At 44.3% G+C, this 15,944-nt stretch overlaps 1 protein-coding gene across 1 annotated transcript in view; it reads right to left on the bottom strand.

The window, feature by feature from the left end:
* LOC144142914 (protein MMS22-like) overlaps positions 1 to 15,944 on the bottom strand; it is an 80,065-nt gene that overhangs the window by 37,075 nt on the left and 27,046 nt on the right. The window contains exons 11-15 of the mRNA XM_077674752.1: positions 14,373 to 14,426; positions 13,789 to 13,899; positions 10,223 to 10,275; positions 6,724 to 6,789; positions 5,698 to 5,802 (exon numbers count right to left, since the gene is read on the bottom strand). Of these exons, the coding sequence (XP_077530878.1) occupies positions 5,698 to 5,802; positions 6,724 to 6,789; positions 10,223 to 10,275; positions 13,789 to 13,899; positions 14,373 to 14,426 (389 nt within the window). The remainder of the gene's footprint in view (positions 1 to 5,697; positions 5,803 to 6,723; positions 6,790 to 10,222; positions 10,276 to 13,788; positions 13,900 to 14,372; positions 14,427 to 15,944) is intronic.

The raw sequence follows: 15,944 nt of genomic DNA, 5'->3' as shown, positions 1-15,944 counted from the left end.
GACCTGTCTAAGCTGCAACAAAAAAGTTTTAATCATTTTTTTTTATTAGAAAGACCCAGATAAGGCAAAACAGTACAGTGACGAAAGGATTTAGTACATAGATTCAAGAGAGAACGTGAAAAAAGAAAGGAAAGAGAAAGCAAAATAAAAGACAGCCTGGTCGGAATCGTTTTAGCACGGCAGACGAGCCGTCTCCGAAATGAAGGAATGGATGGTGCGACAAACATCCCCACGGCAGTGGCTTAGCTTCGTGCACCCCAAAGACAAAAGCACAGGCAGAATTAATGGCAGTCCAAGATGTCGCATGGGTGCTCCCAGCAGCCTTCTTCAATGATTAGAGAATCGGCGGCAAAAACGGAAGGAAATCCCGATTTAATTTCGTCACTGAAGTGGTACAAGGGTGGGTTGTTAGATCTGCCCGATATAGGTACTGATTAAGCGGGGGAACACCACAATGAAGCGAGGTCAGCGAAACTTCACCCGAGCGAATTTGGCAGAGGCTTCTTTTGCAGCGGAACCTGAGAGTTTCGAGTTCAGGAGAAGTGTGTAGTATGTACATATGTAAATATGTACACACACATATGTAAACACATATGTATGTACAGGTGCCGTAAGAAGTAATTGGAGCACGGGAGCTGTGGCCGAACCGCAAAGGAATGCCAAGTAGCTGCACCGGCGGTAAACGAAAGGAGCAGAGTACACATGCGCGCCTGCCGACGGTGATAGCTTATCTATACTTCTCAACCCACTTCTTTTAATGCATCTTCGAGCAAATTATTCGCAGCATACTGCAATGACGCTGATAGCATACCCACCTAAACATATTCGAAAAAAAAAAATTGTCACTTCAGCGTCAGCCAAACAGTCTTGCAGAGCCACAAGTTGAGTGCGGGAAGGTAGCTGGCCAGCCAATCTCCTGTTTTTCTCATCAAACATCTATCAAGGGCAACGAAGCGGCCTACGGTACAGCTCGCAAGTTGATACATCGAGTCATTGGAGTCACTGTCGAAGACGGCGACAGTAAAAGTAAAAGACCTCAGAAGAAGACCTCAGTAAAAGACCTCCAGTACCCGTCACAGCCACTTGGAACAAATACGATATCCGGCCACATTACCCGCACAAACACTGAAGTACCCACGCCCACATTGGTGCCTCACTCTCTCTCAAATAGACATAATGGGCATTACTGTTAGTACTCCAATGATGCAGCCTCTCAAGCAGATGTTGGCTGTGTGGTCCCTTTAAAGGAAAGAAGTGCACTCTTTATATAAAGACAACTTTTTCCAATGTTATGGCCCGATACCAGCTTTTGGCAGAGGCCGGTCCTTGGCCGAAATGTTTAAAAGTTTTTCGAAGATTCAGTTTTTTAATATTGATACTCGTAGATATTCATAATATTGATAACTTTAATTCGTTATTACTACACACATACACACAAATATATATTGTCACACAGCGAAGAACAATGGAAGGATCTGATAGAAATTAACGTTCACTGGAGTGAAGTTGTGCTCTGCAAAGACACTGGAACAGTCTGAGGCAGTGACCTCAACGCAACATCCTTTCACCATCAAAACAATACTGGTGGCTCAGCATACAAAAGGAGTATAAACACGTGATTTTTTTTATACAAGATAGCATAGCTGGGAATGGCCAGACACTCGTAAGAAAGCATAAACAAACAAGTCAAAAAGGCATGATACGCAGCAAATAGGCATACAGTAGAATCTCGATAAACGGAAATCGCTTAAACGGAATTGCCGCTTAAACGGAACAGTTGCCGGGAATTTGGTTGGTTTTGTATTCAGATAACGTAAAAAAACTCTCGGTAATCGGAACTAAAATTTCCGCATCACCGTGTAAACGGAACCAGAAATGGAACTTCTTGTGAAATCCACTGGCATGAGAATCAGCTTTTTACGGTTCTGGCTGTTTCGTTCTTGTTTTTTTTTTTTTTCTTCCTCCATGCTTTTTTAACCTTGTTGGGCTCGTAAGCCTCGTCTCGTAAGTGGTTAGCCGTGTTAGAGCAACGAATGCAACATCGCAGTTCTTGTTCCAGTCGTTCGGTCTCGATTCTAGACGCTGAGGCTACAGGGCTCACCTCCTGTCGCCTCGTTTGTGCCATCGTTGTGCTATTCGTCCTTCATTACCACGTTGCCGTCTTCTAAATTCGGTGGCTCGTAAGCACTCGCAAAGTTGAGGCCTCTAGCCTCCGTGAAGATGCAGTTGCAAGGACTCACACAAAAATAATTGACCCATTTTGTAGTGCACAGCAACTCATTGTTGCCAAATCAACTTTGTGAATGCTGTGCCTACGCTTCTTGTAGTTTTCTTGCTTTCTGAAAACTATCAGCTACAGTCGCTTTCTAGTGGTTAGAGTTCCATGAAATGCCCTTAAAAGTGTGTACGCACATAAATTTGCACCTTAGAACATATCTCTCAGTAAATGGAACTCCCGTTAAACTGAACTAATTTTTCCGGTCCCTTGAAGTTCCGTTTATCGAGAGTCTACTGTACATACATACCATAAAGTTCCAAAAAAACACCTACCCGAAGTACAGTGACATCAAGCGAAAAATACGGGAAGGGCGATTTTTCGGGTCAGGTGCGAAAAACTAGAAAAAAAATGGCCGCACTGCCAACCAAAACTGCGGAGATATCAAGAAAAAAATACCAGATGGGGAAACTTTCGGGTCAAGTACGGAAAGGACAAATAAGTGACTGTATCAACACGTGAATAAATGATTCGCATTCATTTTGCTGACTCATCGGTGCTAAAGCCATCGATTTTAGGGAGGTCTTTGGGGTCTTTTAGTAAATTGAATATTTCACCCCTAAAAGGGAGGTGGGCGATGTTTCGGGGGTGGGGCGGTCGCTCGGAACTTTACGGTACACACATAACGTATTTACTCGCGTAACGAACACATCCGCATAATGAACACACCCCAAACCTTAGTTGTCAAAATTAGGTTTCTTTTTTTCCCCACGTAATGAACGCACCCCAAACTTTTCAACCCCGCAGTCCCACGAATGGTCGTACTGTAGCTTTTAGATGCGACTGCATCTCATTCACTCGCTCGCCTTGTACCTGCATCTGGCGTCGTCGGCGTCCGCCCCTCCCCCATTCTCCTCGCCGCGTGAGCTGCGCTCTCCGCCGCTCACCCCCTCCCCTCTCCGATAGCGAACACTCTCTTGCGAGGGGCATTGGATTGGATTCGATTGGGTTGGATTGGCTTCACTTGGATTGGCATTGGATTGGATTAAAGTGGATTGTGTTGGATTGTGTTGCGTCATAGCCGTGGCAGACGCACTGGCGCCGGCGCGTGCCCTCACCGTTATGCGCGCTATAAAACGCGGTGCCTGCGCCGCTCCACTCCATCGTTCCAGCGCCGTTCCTCCGCTGTACAACGCTGCAACGTGAACCCCCTATGCGTCGCATCTACACAGGGGTTCCCGCGAGGGGAGGTGGGAGTTTTCTTTTTCACTTTACTCACTCCCACTGATGATGATCGCGCATGCAACCTAGAGCCATCTCTCGGAGTAAAAACGAACAAACACTCCGGCACGCCGTCGTGGAACAGCCAGTCACAATGACGCTCAGTCGGCCCAGCGTCCAGCCCTACTTTTTTTCGTGGTAGCGTTGTTACTTGCTTGCTTTTCTGCTCGTCTTGCACTTTGCAGTCAGCAATGACCCTAAATGTCAGTTACACGGCCAGATTTAAGTTAAACGCTGTGGAGTACGCAGTTGAGCGCGGGAACTGTGCTACCGGCAGACATTTCCGGATTGAGGAAGTGAAACCTTGACAAACGAATACGAGTGAGGTTCAATAGAAACACTATTTGTTTGCCAATTGTGTGCGCGTATATTTAATGAGAAAGGTAGATTATGTAATGCACTATTTTTTGTGTCGCGGCCTTCTTTCATCACTCCAAGAAAGTTTCCGGAAAATTACCCCGCATAATAAACGTACCCCCAACTTTGCTTGTTTTACGGAAAAAAAAGTGCCTTCACTACGCGAGTAAATACGGTACATACATTCACACATACACACATACGTACATATGTACAGGTGCTGTCAGAAGTAATTGGAGCACGGGAGTTGTAGTGAAACAATAGGAGTGCCCGGTAAGAAACGAAGGAAGTGGAACAGACATGAGCGCTTGCCGACGGTGACAGCCCCTCTATACTTCTCAACCCACTCCTTTTAACGCGGCTTCGAGCAAATTATTCGCAGCATACTGGTCTCAGCAATGGCGCTGATAGCAGAGGCAGTATCTGGCAGCATCGCTCACTCACTTTCAGCGCACGCGACCTGCTGGGAGAAGCGTCGCAATCGCAGGGATCTGAAGTGACAATTTTTCTTTTCTAATATTTTTAGGTGGGTATGCTATCAACGCCATCGCAGTATGCTGCGGGTAATTTGCTCGAAGCCGCGTTAACAGAAGTGGGTTGAGAAGTAGAGATGGGCTATCACCATCGGCAGGCGCACATGCATCTTCTGCTCCTTTCGTTTACCGCCGGTGCAACTACACGGTGCTCCTATGTGGTTTGGCTACAGCTTCCATGTTCCAATTACTTCTGACAACACCTGTACATACATTTGTATTTACATATGTGTGTGTACATATTTACATATGCACATACACACCAGACTTCATCATTATCACATACATACAAGCATACACAGGTACATGCATATGTACGTACATACGTATGTGCATGTGCACGTATACGTACGTATGTGCATGTGCACGTATACGTGTACATACGTACATACATGCATACACACATGCAGACATGCATGCATGCACACATTAAGACTCCCGCAATCTATCAGTGCCTATCAGTCATTCTCAGCAAACTACTAAAGCGCTAAGTTGGGCGAGTTGGTTACTAAGGAATTCATCGTACTAGCGAACATTGAGGGGGCTCACTGGTCTTTGATCAAAAAGTTTATTTTTGCAGTTATGATGATGAAAATTGGGGGGCATATGTAGTTTTTCATTCTGATTGTAGATATAAAAGTTGTTTTTGAGTAAAAAGATTATATTCAGATTTATTTGGATTTTTATATTCGATTTTTTGACAGCCTTTGTAAAAAAACTGCTGGAGGGATGCAGCTAAACAGGGTACCAGTGAACTGAGCACAAATCGAGGAGTGCCATAAGACTACCATTATCATTCTATCTGGTCTGTAGCAGAAGTTACGACCGTTTGAAATTTGGGGTTGGAAGGGAAAACCGGTTTTTCTGGTTGCCACCTTTGAACCCCAAATTTCAAACGGTCGTAACTTCTGCTACAGACCAGATAGAATGATAATGGTAGTCTTATGGCACTCCTCGATTTGTGCTCAGTTCACTGGTACCCTGTTTAGCTGCATCCCTCCAGCAGTTTTTTTACAAGGGCTGTCAAAAAATCGAATATAAAAATCCAAATAAATCTGAATATAATCTTTTTACTCAAAAACAACTTTTATATCTACAATCAGAATGAAAAACTACATATGCCCCCCAATTTTCATCATCATAACTGCAAAAATAAACTTTTTGATCAAAGACCAGTGAGCCCCCTTAAGACAGGGACAAAGCTAAAGAGAAGCATGTGTTTCGTCTTCTCTTTAGCTTTGTCCCTGTCTTAGTGTTTGCTAGTACGATGAATTCCTTATTCTCAGCAAAGCAAAGGGCCTCCTCCCTCACCGGCCCCGGAGAGTCTTCCACGCGCTGGTGGCTCCCTCTGGGGTGTTCTTACGCAGAGTCTTTGCCAACAGCATCAGGAACAGCTCGTAACTGCTCTCCACACCTCTGGGAGAGAAAAAAAACAAAAAAACAGGCGGCACTGCTTCGGCAAGGTACATTACAAGCCCGTGGAGACGACGCCCCAATTTTTACCCTTCCAACCAGCCGATGCACGATTCAATCTTTTACTTTTAGCCAAATGGCCATACCTTGCAGCCTCACAATCTACACCTGCTCTCCAATCAACCCGAGAACCATTCACCGCTCTAGGCTCTTGCGCCCGAACTCCCATTCAAACCAAGTTGACTTCCAAGCTACTCGAGAAATTTATTCAGTGCTTAAAGGCGCCATGAAGACAAATTACAACTTCGTTCAATTCGAAACAAGTAGGCCGAGAGCTGCGTGCTAACAATGGAGATGACAAATTGCGAGGCCTTTTTTTTTTTTTTTTTTCCTGAGACGGAAACGCAGGCGTAAGCACGTTAAACACGGCCATGACGGTTTTCAGTGCTCCCAAGAGAAGAGATCGGCCGTTAAGCTTTTAAGTGAATACCACCTATACAGGCAGGAGTGATGCAACAGAAGCCAGCCCTAAAAACACAATCATCACTGAGTTAACTACACGTTAGCATTCCAGTGATGGATCAAACTGAACTAGAGATGCCATGTCACGTTTCTTGGTGGTGGCTTAGCTCAGCAGCTCACACCGACAAGCTGATGCGACGTTGGCTGGGGAGTGGCCACTGCTTCATCTGTTTTCGCTGATATCTCGATGACTTGTTTGAAGCTTGCCATAAAATTAGTAGGATTGTTATCAGGACAAAGCAGTTTTTACGGACCAAACTTGTCTTCATGGCTCTTTAAGACGTAACAAATCAGGCACGCAGCACAATTAAGAGAGCACACCTCACAGCACACTGATTACTTCCCCGATTTGACAGAAACAGGGTACAAACAGAGCCCGACGACCCGAAACTATTCACTCACCTCACTCCGAGATCGTCACATTCGGCCAAAGCTAGGGCCCGCACCTGTATCTGCTGGCTGGTTTGGCTGCAAGCACGGCACACAATGGAAACGACCATTCACTGCAGTGGCTGGAGAATCAGGGGCCTGCTTTATCATCATCATCATCATCATCATCATCATCATCATCATAAGCATCGTCATCATCATCATCCTACCTACACCCACTGCAGGGCAAAGGCCTCTCCCATTATTCTCCAATTACCTCGGTCCTGTGCTAACTGCGACTGATTTCTCCCTGCAAACTTCTTGATCTCATCTGCCCCCCTAACTTTATGCCGCCCCCTGCCAGGCTTGCCTTCTCTAGGGATCCACTCTGTTGCCCTTAATGACCAACGGTTGTCTTGCCTTCACATTACAGGCCCTGCCCACGTCCATTTCTTCTTCTTAATTTCTACTGATATGTCCTTAACACGTGTTTGTTCCCTGACTCACTCCGCTCTCTTTTTGTCCCTTAATGTTACACCTGTCATCTTCCTCTCCATTGCCCGCTGAATCATTCTCAATTTAAGTTGAACCCTCTTAGTGAGCCTCCAAGTTTCTGCCCCGTAGGTGAGCCCCTGTGAGATGCAGCTGTCATACACTATCTTCTTCAGGGGCCCGCTTACTGTCACTAGCCCCCGTCAATAGGAACAGTTTTGAGGCACGCTGTGACCCACAAACTTCATCTTTGGGGGCAATTTTAAAGACAATTGTCTTTTTGCACTGCTAAAACCGAAAAATTTTGGTCTGTCTGTATGTCTGTCTGTCCCTCGATTCAGCCACCCGGTTAAAGGATAAAAGAATTCCGAAACAACAAGTTTATACAGGCAAAACCTTTCCAAACCCCTAAATCTGGTACCACACTTCATAGTATTTAACATCGTTGGGCAAAGAAGAAAACATCAAGCATATCTGAGGCAAAAGAACAATACAAAACTGGTAGTGATTAGTGTTCTTTTAATGAAGAATACATGGCTGCTTGATTTTTGTGATAGCAAATAAATAAATCGGTGCTGAAAAGAATGTTTTGACCCGAAAATATCAAAAGTGCCAGAGCTCGACTCTAGAAAACCATGGCAGCTAAGAGGCCCAGCAGTAACGAGAGGTTCCAGTCAATGGTGTGAGAGTTGTGGAACGCGGTAAAATTGAATTTACTTAAAGGAGCCATGAAGAGAAAATACAACTTCGTTTAATTTGAAAGAACTAGGAATCAGTATCTCACTCAGCTCCATTACAGCCCCAAAAGATGTTTTTTTACTGAAAAAAAAGCAAGAAGTGTTTAAAAACTTTCAAATTTTGCGCCACAGTGACGTGTTATGAGCAACAATGACGTCATACGGGCCAACAATAAGACACAATTTTCAGTACGTTAACTGCACGTTAGCATTCAAGTGATGCGGTCAAATGGAACTAGAGGCCCCATTACAGACGTCCAGTCATGTGTCGTCGCGACAGGTCAGTTAGGCGGCCGCCAAACGCACAAACAAGGTTCCGTGACGCCATAGAAAAGTTGCGGGAAATTGGCTAGGGGGTCGCGACTGCTTCACACGTTTTCTTTAACATCTCCGTTATTTGTTCGAAGATTGCGATGAGATTGGTATCATTGTTATCGGGACTAAGCAGTCTTCCTAATAAACCCAACTTGTATTTTGTCTTCATGGCTCCTTTAAGCAAACCTCCACCGTGTTTATCGTGGGAGCAGCCAGATGGGAGGCGAAGAGCGCGAGAGAGAAGAGAGGCACTTGCACGGCGGGGGCAGCAGATGACTATCATTTTTCGACGACATTTGCAGCAGAGCGAGCAGATACGCAGCCAATTTTTTTATTTCTACTGACGTTTAGTTTTTCATGAGGGTTCCTCCCAAAAGCAGAAATTTATTAAATTTTGCACCATCACAGCAGAGACTTGAGGTTAACTCTGCAGATAGAAGTTATGAGACGGGTGTTCAGAAGATAGTTTTCTTCACAACACGTAGCCCTCCTTTTTCTGAGTTGGAATGAAGAACAGGACAACAGCAGAACTTAATAGCCATTCACTCTGTGAAGGTGAAGGACCAGCAGAGCTTTTTATCGAACAGATATAGAGGTGACAGAATTTAGGTGAAAGGTACGAGCAAATTTTATTTCTCCCAAGCATTGACAGCGGTCATCCCTAAGAAAAGGTTTTGCGGTTCGTACATGACACATAGTAGATGGAATGTAGCAATGTATGTGCCACTGTTGTATGCAGTTAAACTAAGTTGGTCAAGAGATCGCCCTGTTCTCGCAAAGCAGTTGCCAGACAGCCGCGTCACACAGCAGAGGGCAGAGTGAAACCAAAACGTTCCGGTTTTCCGCAACGAGGGCACACCGTGAAAGCACGCGTTTTCTGATGGCATGCGCCTCTACTCTTTCCCCCTAAATCCCCCCTTTGAACCCCCTCCCCCCACCCACTGGAACAAACAAGTGATCGGATGCTTTCACTAGTTCTTTGTCAACGCAATGGTGAACACACATGGACGCAGAAAATTTGCTGCGGTAGCCATGTACAACGCTGCTGTAAAAAATAAGACAAACAACCCAAGCGCCCTCGTCTTGAACCTCATTTTTCTGCCCTATTTTGTTATTTTTTTGTTCACTAGCTTCTCCAGCATATTTCACTACGGGTCACAAAGCACAGTGAGCTCATGTGGTTCATTTCAGTTCTACAGAATAACAAAAATTTATGCTGCGTGTTCCCTGGAGTAGAGTTGAGCCTGGCTGCGAGGCTAGCTCTCGACGCTGCTGGAAGCTGGGCTAAACTAGAGTTGAGCCCTGCTTGGAGGCTAGGCTAGCACATGCCCTGCACTCTTATCTGACACATGTGCTGCTTTTCCCTCGCAAGGACACCATCTCTCTCTCTCTCTCTCTCTCTCTCTCTCTCTCTCTCTCTCTCTCTCTCCATGCTCTACATTACGTGCTTGAAAGGTGGCTACTAGAAACCCCGGTTTTGCCTTCCATGCCCAAACTTCGATAGGTCGTAACTTCTGCTACAGACCAGATAGAATGATGATGTTGGTCTTATCACACTCCTTGATTTGTGCACAGATCACTGGTACCTTGTTCAACTGTATCTTTCCAGAGGTCCTTTTACAAAGGCTGTCAAAAACTCAAATATAAAAATCCAGATAAATTTGAACATAGTCAATTTACACAAAAACAAATTTTATATCTGCAATCAGAATAAAAAACTACATGTGCTGCCCAATTTTTATCATCATAACTGTAAAAATAATGTCTTTGAGCAAAGACCTATGTCCCCCCCTTAAGACAACTCTTGTTCTCCTCCAATACAAAAAGTGTTTACTGCGCAGTGACAAGTAACATAAAGATAAGCTATACGAAAGTCCCACACATTGTTAAGCCACATTGTGGTGTTAAATCCCCTCTGCTCGTGCGATGTACCATTCGCCCCACCACCCCTACCTGAAGAAAAATTGTCAAACTGACACTTCTCTCACCATGCGGCTTGGAAGGCCTGGAAGTGACACGAAGCAATCATGAAGCTTTCATCCTGAAAGACACAATGCAGCAGTTCCAAACAGATCACAGAAAATTCAATTTCAATGCTTTGAACACGATATTGCAGCACACCAGAATAGGTAAACAGCCTTGTAGGCATTCGACAGACCAGACCCCCCCCCCTTCCCTGCAATGTAGCACGCTACATAGCCAGTGCAAAATGTAAAAGTAGAACTCGCCAAATAATTTGTTTTTGTTTTTTTTTTTTAATTCCTCGGGGCACTTAAATATGCTTACATGCTTTGAAAGTGAAAGCATGGTGGCCTCCCCTGGCAATAGTACTTATCAAAGATGTCATTACTGCAACATTGTGTTTCTTTCCTTTTTATGGGCAAAACCCCTTAACTCTTTCACTACCGCGCCTATCAAAATCGATCAATTTGATCAATACTTTTGGGAGCGTCTTTTCATAGCGTTCCAGGCGTTTCTCGAACAAGTAAAGCTGTTCGGAGTTAGATCAGAAAATGGCCTTTCAAAATCAGTTTTGTTTTTATTTTTGCAACGGAAACGTGATTTTTGACACGCTTTTGAATCACCTGGGTGTGGAAAAGGGGCGTGGTCATCGCGCGTCACGGCTACCAACGAAGAATGCGTGCAACTCGTAATTACTCTGCACCAGCGCTTGTTTTTTGCTATCAGGGCGTGAATGGGGAACTAGCAAACGATTTTCAATCGTCAGGTTCGCGCTCTGACAGTAATAATCCCAGAAATCGGCTAAAAATGTCAAGCAGTGCCTGGTTGCAAAGCTACTTTATGATTTTAGGCAGTTTTATTGCCTTTGCGCAAGTTGTTCTAAGTACTGTGGTAGGTCTACTTACCCCAGGACCATTCGCAAACAGTTTACAACAGTTTCGGTTTCTTTTCTGCATCGCGAAATTCATATTTAGCGCTACTACGCAGTTACCCAACTTCAAGGCTACCTGCCATGGCGCCTGAAGCGTCCGCGACTGATCCTCGAACAATGCACGGCGCTCCTGATTTCCCCCCACCCTAACCCGATTTCTGCGATAACAACTTCAGATGCAAGTCAAAAGGTGACACCCAGTCGCCAGATATCTGTTCCGCCGAGGACAGCGCTTCAAACTGGCCTTACACTGCCAGCTGTTCGCCTTCCAGTTTCGTTTCCATGCGAGAGTATATCCGGGTGTCTAATGTTGCTGCTTAGTTGAACTGTCTATTCGGACGGAGTCTCTGATAAGTTTTTGTACTGTTTCATTTGAAAAATGTTAGGTGGCGCTGCAATAGAGGAGGCTCGTTGTGCTGATCTTTTTTATCGCGCAACTGCTACTCGGCCAAAGATCGCAGGGCACGATTCTAGCTCATCGTACCTCATTTTTGCGAGCAAGGCTACAATTCCAAGTAAGAAGATGATAATAAAGCTCAGCTTTATGTTTTGAGAGATAACTGACCGTGAACGACAACAAGCATCAGCCGCGGCGTTCCGTTTTCAACTTCATGCATGTTTTTTTCCGCATCGCGTGCTTGTCCCAAATATTGTGCTTGCTGTAAATGCAAAGTCAGCCATTTACAAGATGTTTTTACGTTATGTGGGGGCAAATTGGTGCCTCTGATAACGTCAAACCGCCAGATTTATTCCAGGGAACCACCCGAAATTGCACATTTTGAATTAGAGGTTGGGCTTCACCGCATGACACGAGCACCGTGCGTGCTAACATTTTTTTTTATATCTGAAAAACTGTTCCGCGCAAGTCGACATTTTTTTTTAGGGTGTGTTTTTGAAATGTTTCCCTACAAAATGTATATTCTAATTTTTTTCTACTACCGGTGGTTTGATATACACAACTCCTTTTTTATCATTTTTTTCGACAACTTGACAAAAATTTTGATTTTGATATTTTTTTTCACAACTATGATATATGAAAACCTTTAAAAAACTGGTGTTATTGGAAAGGCCGTTAAATAATCTGCATTTTGTGCTCCTGCAATTAGTGCCTAACCAATTTTTTAGCAGGAAAAAAAAATGTTTTCTTGGACCCCTAAAAATTGGTCAATTTTCTGCGGTAGCGAAAGAGTTAAGGGTTGGGGCTGTTGGCATCTCCTGTCGTCGTCGTAATCGTCCTTTGTTTCATGTAGTCAGGGTACTAAAACACCGGGACACTCGTTCATGCCTCGCGCTAGAGAGCTTCGTGCTTCAAAGACAAGAGACTTTTACAACATAGCTGTATACTTCTACCCCCCAATGGTTTCATCTCCGTTGGCAAAAACGCCAAGGCGCCAAGAATGCACTTAACACTGCATGCTTTGCCCCTCACCAGGTTTCACGTTAGTGGAAATGGCCCGGGATTTTTGTTTTGTTTTTGTATTTGAGCATGAATTACATTACAGGCCGAATGGCTGCACTTCGCACCACTACAGCTCCCCAATAAAACCAGAGCTCTCTGTGGCTGACATGGACCTGTCCTTATCGTACACCGTCATGTTCACCTGTAATGCAATACAACGTCATTGCCACGTGCTCTACGCTAAACCTCGTCCTGCCACCAGCAACGTGCTGATGTTCCGTAAAGTTGTGAAAGAACGCCCACCTAAAGGTCAGACATATCAAGTGAAAAATACGAAATGGGCGAACTTTCAGGTCAGGTCCCGAAAGGACAAATAACGGACCGCATCAACACATGAATAGATGATTCCCGTTTATTTTGTTCACTCATCGGCACTAAAGCTATCGATTTTAGGGGCGTGGGCAATCTTTGGAGTATTTCAGTAAATTGAATCTTTCAGCCCTAAAGTGGGTGGGCGATGTTTCGAGAGAGGGCGTTCTCTTGGAACTTTACCGTAGTGTGGTGCTAAGAAATTCAATTTCTAGTGCGCATGCCTGTTAAATGCATACATGTTTTCTTTCATACGTGATTTTATGCACGTTTCTCCATATGGGAGTTACTTTGAGAGATGGAGATTGTGTCTTTTGTTTTTGTAGGCATTAGTATATTTACATGTTATTAGTTCCACAGTTTCATCCTACTTTATTTCATTCTATCTTTTGATGACACATTTTGTGTGTGAAAATGCATATTTAAACCCCTATTGTAATGCCCTCTGGGCAAAGTGTAGGCATGTGAAAAATAAATAAATAAATAAAAAACAAGGCTGAATTCCAATACGAACACAGACATGTTATTTCCTTTTTTTGCCAGACAAGAGCAATGCTGGCTTTTACACAATGAGGCACTTAAGGGTTCTTCTGCCTTGAAAAGCTTGGATCAACAAAAGGATCCATTACGCAATTGAAAAACCCCAAGTACTGACTACTCTAGCTGATTTTGACCGAGCAGTCTGCTCCACACTTTTCTATTATTATTATTTTTCCGCCTTGCCCCGAAAAATGTTTACCTTTTTACCTTCACCTTTTACCTTCACCTTTTTTTTTTTTTTTTCAATGTTTACCTTTTCTCGCCATGTTCCCTCCACTTTTTTTTCCCGACAATGGTTTTTTTATCCTCCAAGACGGACTAACAAGAGCGGAGGAAAAGGCGGCGTCACCCACCAGGTGCTTGAGGTAGAAGTCCAGCAGGGGCTGCACCAATTCCAGGCTGGGCTCCCACAGCCCGCACAGCCTGATGCAGGAACGGACCACGACTCGCATCAGGCGCTCCTTCTGGAAACCCACACACATGCACGCACGGTCTTTGTCAAAATTGTCTAGGCCATGTTGAAAGTGGATATGCCACACAAAATTCAAAGTACAAGCCAAGCGTACGCACGTCTCGAGCGAGGCCGTGGGCGGTTGTGAAAGAGCACTTGGCCCCCCAAAGCCGCTCTAGAATAATTGCTCTCTCTCTCTCTCTCTCTCTCTCTCTCTCTCTCTCTCTCTCTCTCTCTCTCTCTCTCTCTCTCTCTCTCAAGTTCAGGTTTATTGTACCAGAAATAAATATATCTGCATGGAAGTATACAGGTGGAACCCGTGAAGTCGGGAATGAGTTGTAAAAGGGGTCCCTAAATGGATGAGGTATTATTGTTTTCGAGCATTTATAAACAAAACATTCATTCTCCTCGTACAGACAATTGTTACAAAGACTTGTACAAAGACTTCTAGGTTCTACTGTAGTCACGACAATGCTGCCAACTCACGGATTCAGCTGTGACCGCCGCTGTCACAAACCTCCGAGCTGCCAAGTAGTTGCTCTGCAAAAAAAAACGGGAGTGCAATTGCACCATTTCGCACAATAGTTGTTATGTTTGTTGCACTAGCATTGGTGTAAATAACTAATTCTTAAATCGTGTACCTTAATAAGAGGAACAATAAAAAAAACTAAAGCCTTTCTAGTCAATGTGAAAGCTGTCAGAAGTGCAGTGCAGTGATTCGCCCTAATGGGCTGTGGCGCCGCTATCCGCTCACTGCAACCACCCAATGCAATTCAAATTTCCCACCGTCGCAGTGCTCGCACGCCCCCTGCCTGAAACTGCGCCAGTGGGAGGTCTGTTCTCTTTGTGCATGCTTTTCCTCCCACACGTGCCTCTGTTGCACTGCCATTTTTTTTCGCTTAAAAAAAAAAGCAACCCAACGAGCGTTCCGAACTAAATGAACGCGGGCGCTGCCAGTTAGTTACGTACATTTTGCCTCAAATGCAGCTACAGTTTTCTTTGCACTAAACAACGGGAGATGTATGACAAGCGCCAGCGGTTCACAAGTTTCAAACGCTTATGACTATATAAACCACTTGTCTTTCGAAGCCTCTGGGATAAGGCGCGATGACAGCCGCTACGACGGAATGCTGTGTGGCTCTACTTGGGCCCAGCGAGCGAGCTACAACAACAAGGCAAGCCCCTAAAATGCTCCGCACTTAACGCATTACATTTCAAGGGCTTGTATGGTGTAACAATGCCTTTCACATTGCATGTTTAGGAAAGCAAAAACATGCAGCACTAAAAATTACAGCTGGCAGGTTAATAAGGGAGTAAGGACCCTGGCTATGCAATTGTAATTATTATGTCTGCCAATTCAGTCACACATGCTACACTTTTTTTTTCTCTCTCCCATGAGGGAGCTAGAAAGTTGTTGGTACGGCGTTTTTGCAGCAAGGAACATGGTGTAAAAAATTAACAGCCCTACGAAATGTGTGCACTATCTGAAAGGAAGCAAGCATTTTCCAATTGAAGTAAGTATTTTTTTCAACCACCCCTACAAAAAATGCTAAAAATTTCACAATTGTAGTTTTGTAATGAGTAAAACAAAAAAGGAGTGAAACATTGTACCAGTTGTTTCAGCTTTGTATCAAATAGGACTATTCGGAAACTTTGAATATTTTAATTTTTAAAGCTTTTTCCAAGTTCGAAGATGCTGAAAATATCCTGCATCAAGCATTCAAAACACCTTGCTGAGAGCACGTGCACAAAAGTATATCCTCAGTAACGAACTACACCTGAAATGTAGCGTGCTCAGCGTTTAAAACAACCGCCAAAACAAGTTTTACGGCCTTTTTTACCTCGTTCATGCTGACATTACAAAGTTTGAGACATTTGCAGAACAGTGCAAACGAGTAGGGTTAAAAGCTAAAGTGTGAACCAGATAAATACCGTATTTGCACGATTCTAACGCGCCCCCGATTGTGGCTCGCAGGTACATTTAGCAGAGGAATTCAATAAAATAATTTGACGCCGATTGTACCGCGCACGTGTAGAATACATGACGCCACGCATTTC

The sequence above is a fragment of the Haemaphysalis longicornis genome, unplaced genomic scaffold (assembly GCF_048455015.1).
Source record: "Haemaphysalis longicornis isolate Haplotype H1 unplaced genomic scaffold, Haemaphysalis longicornis Haplotype H1 scaffold_6, whole genome shotgun sequence".
NCBI classification, from domain to species: domain Eukaryota; kingdom Metazoa; phylum Arthropoda; class Arachnida; order Ixodida; family Ixodidae; genus Haemaphysalis; species Haemaphysalis longicornis.
The sequence above is the reverse complement of the archived record's forward strand: the minus strand, read 5'-3'. Positions and strand labels throughout refer to the sequence as shown.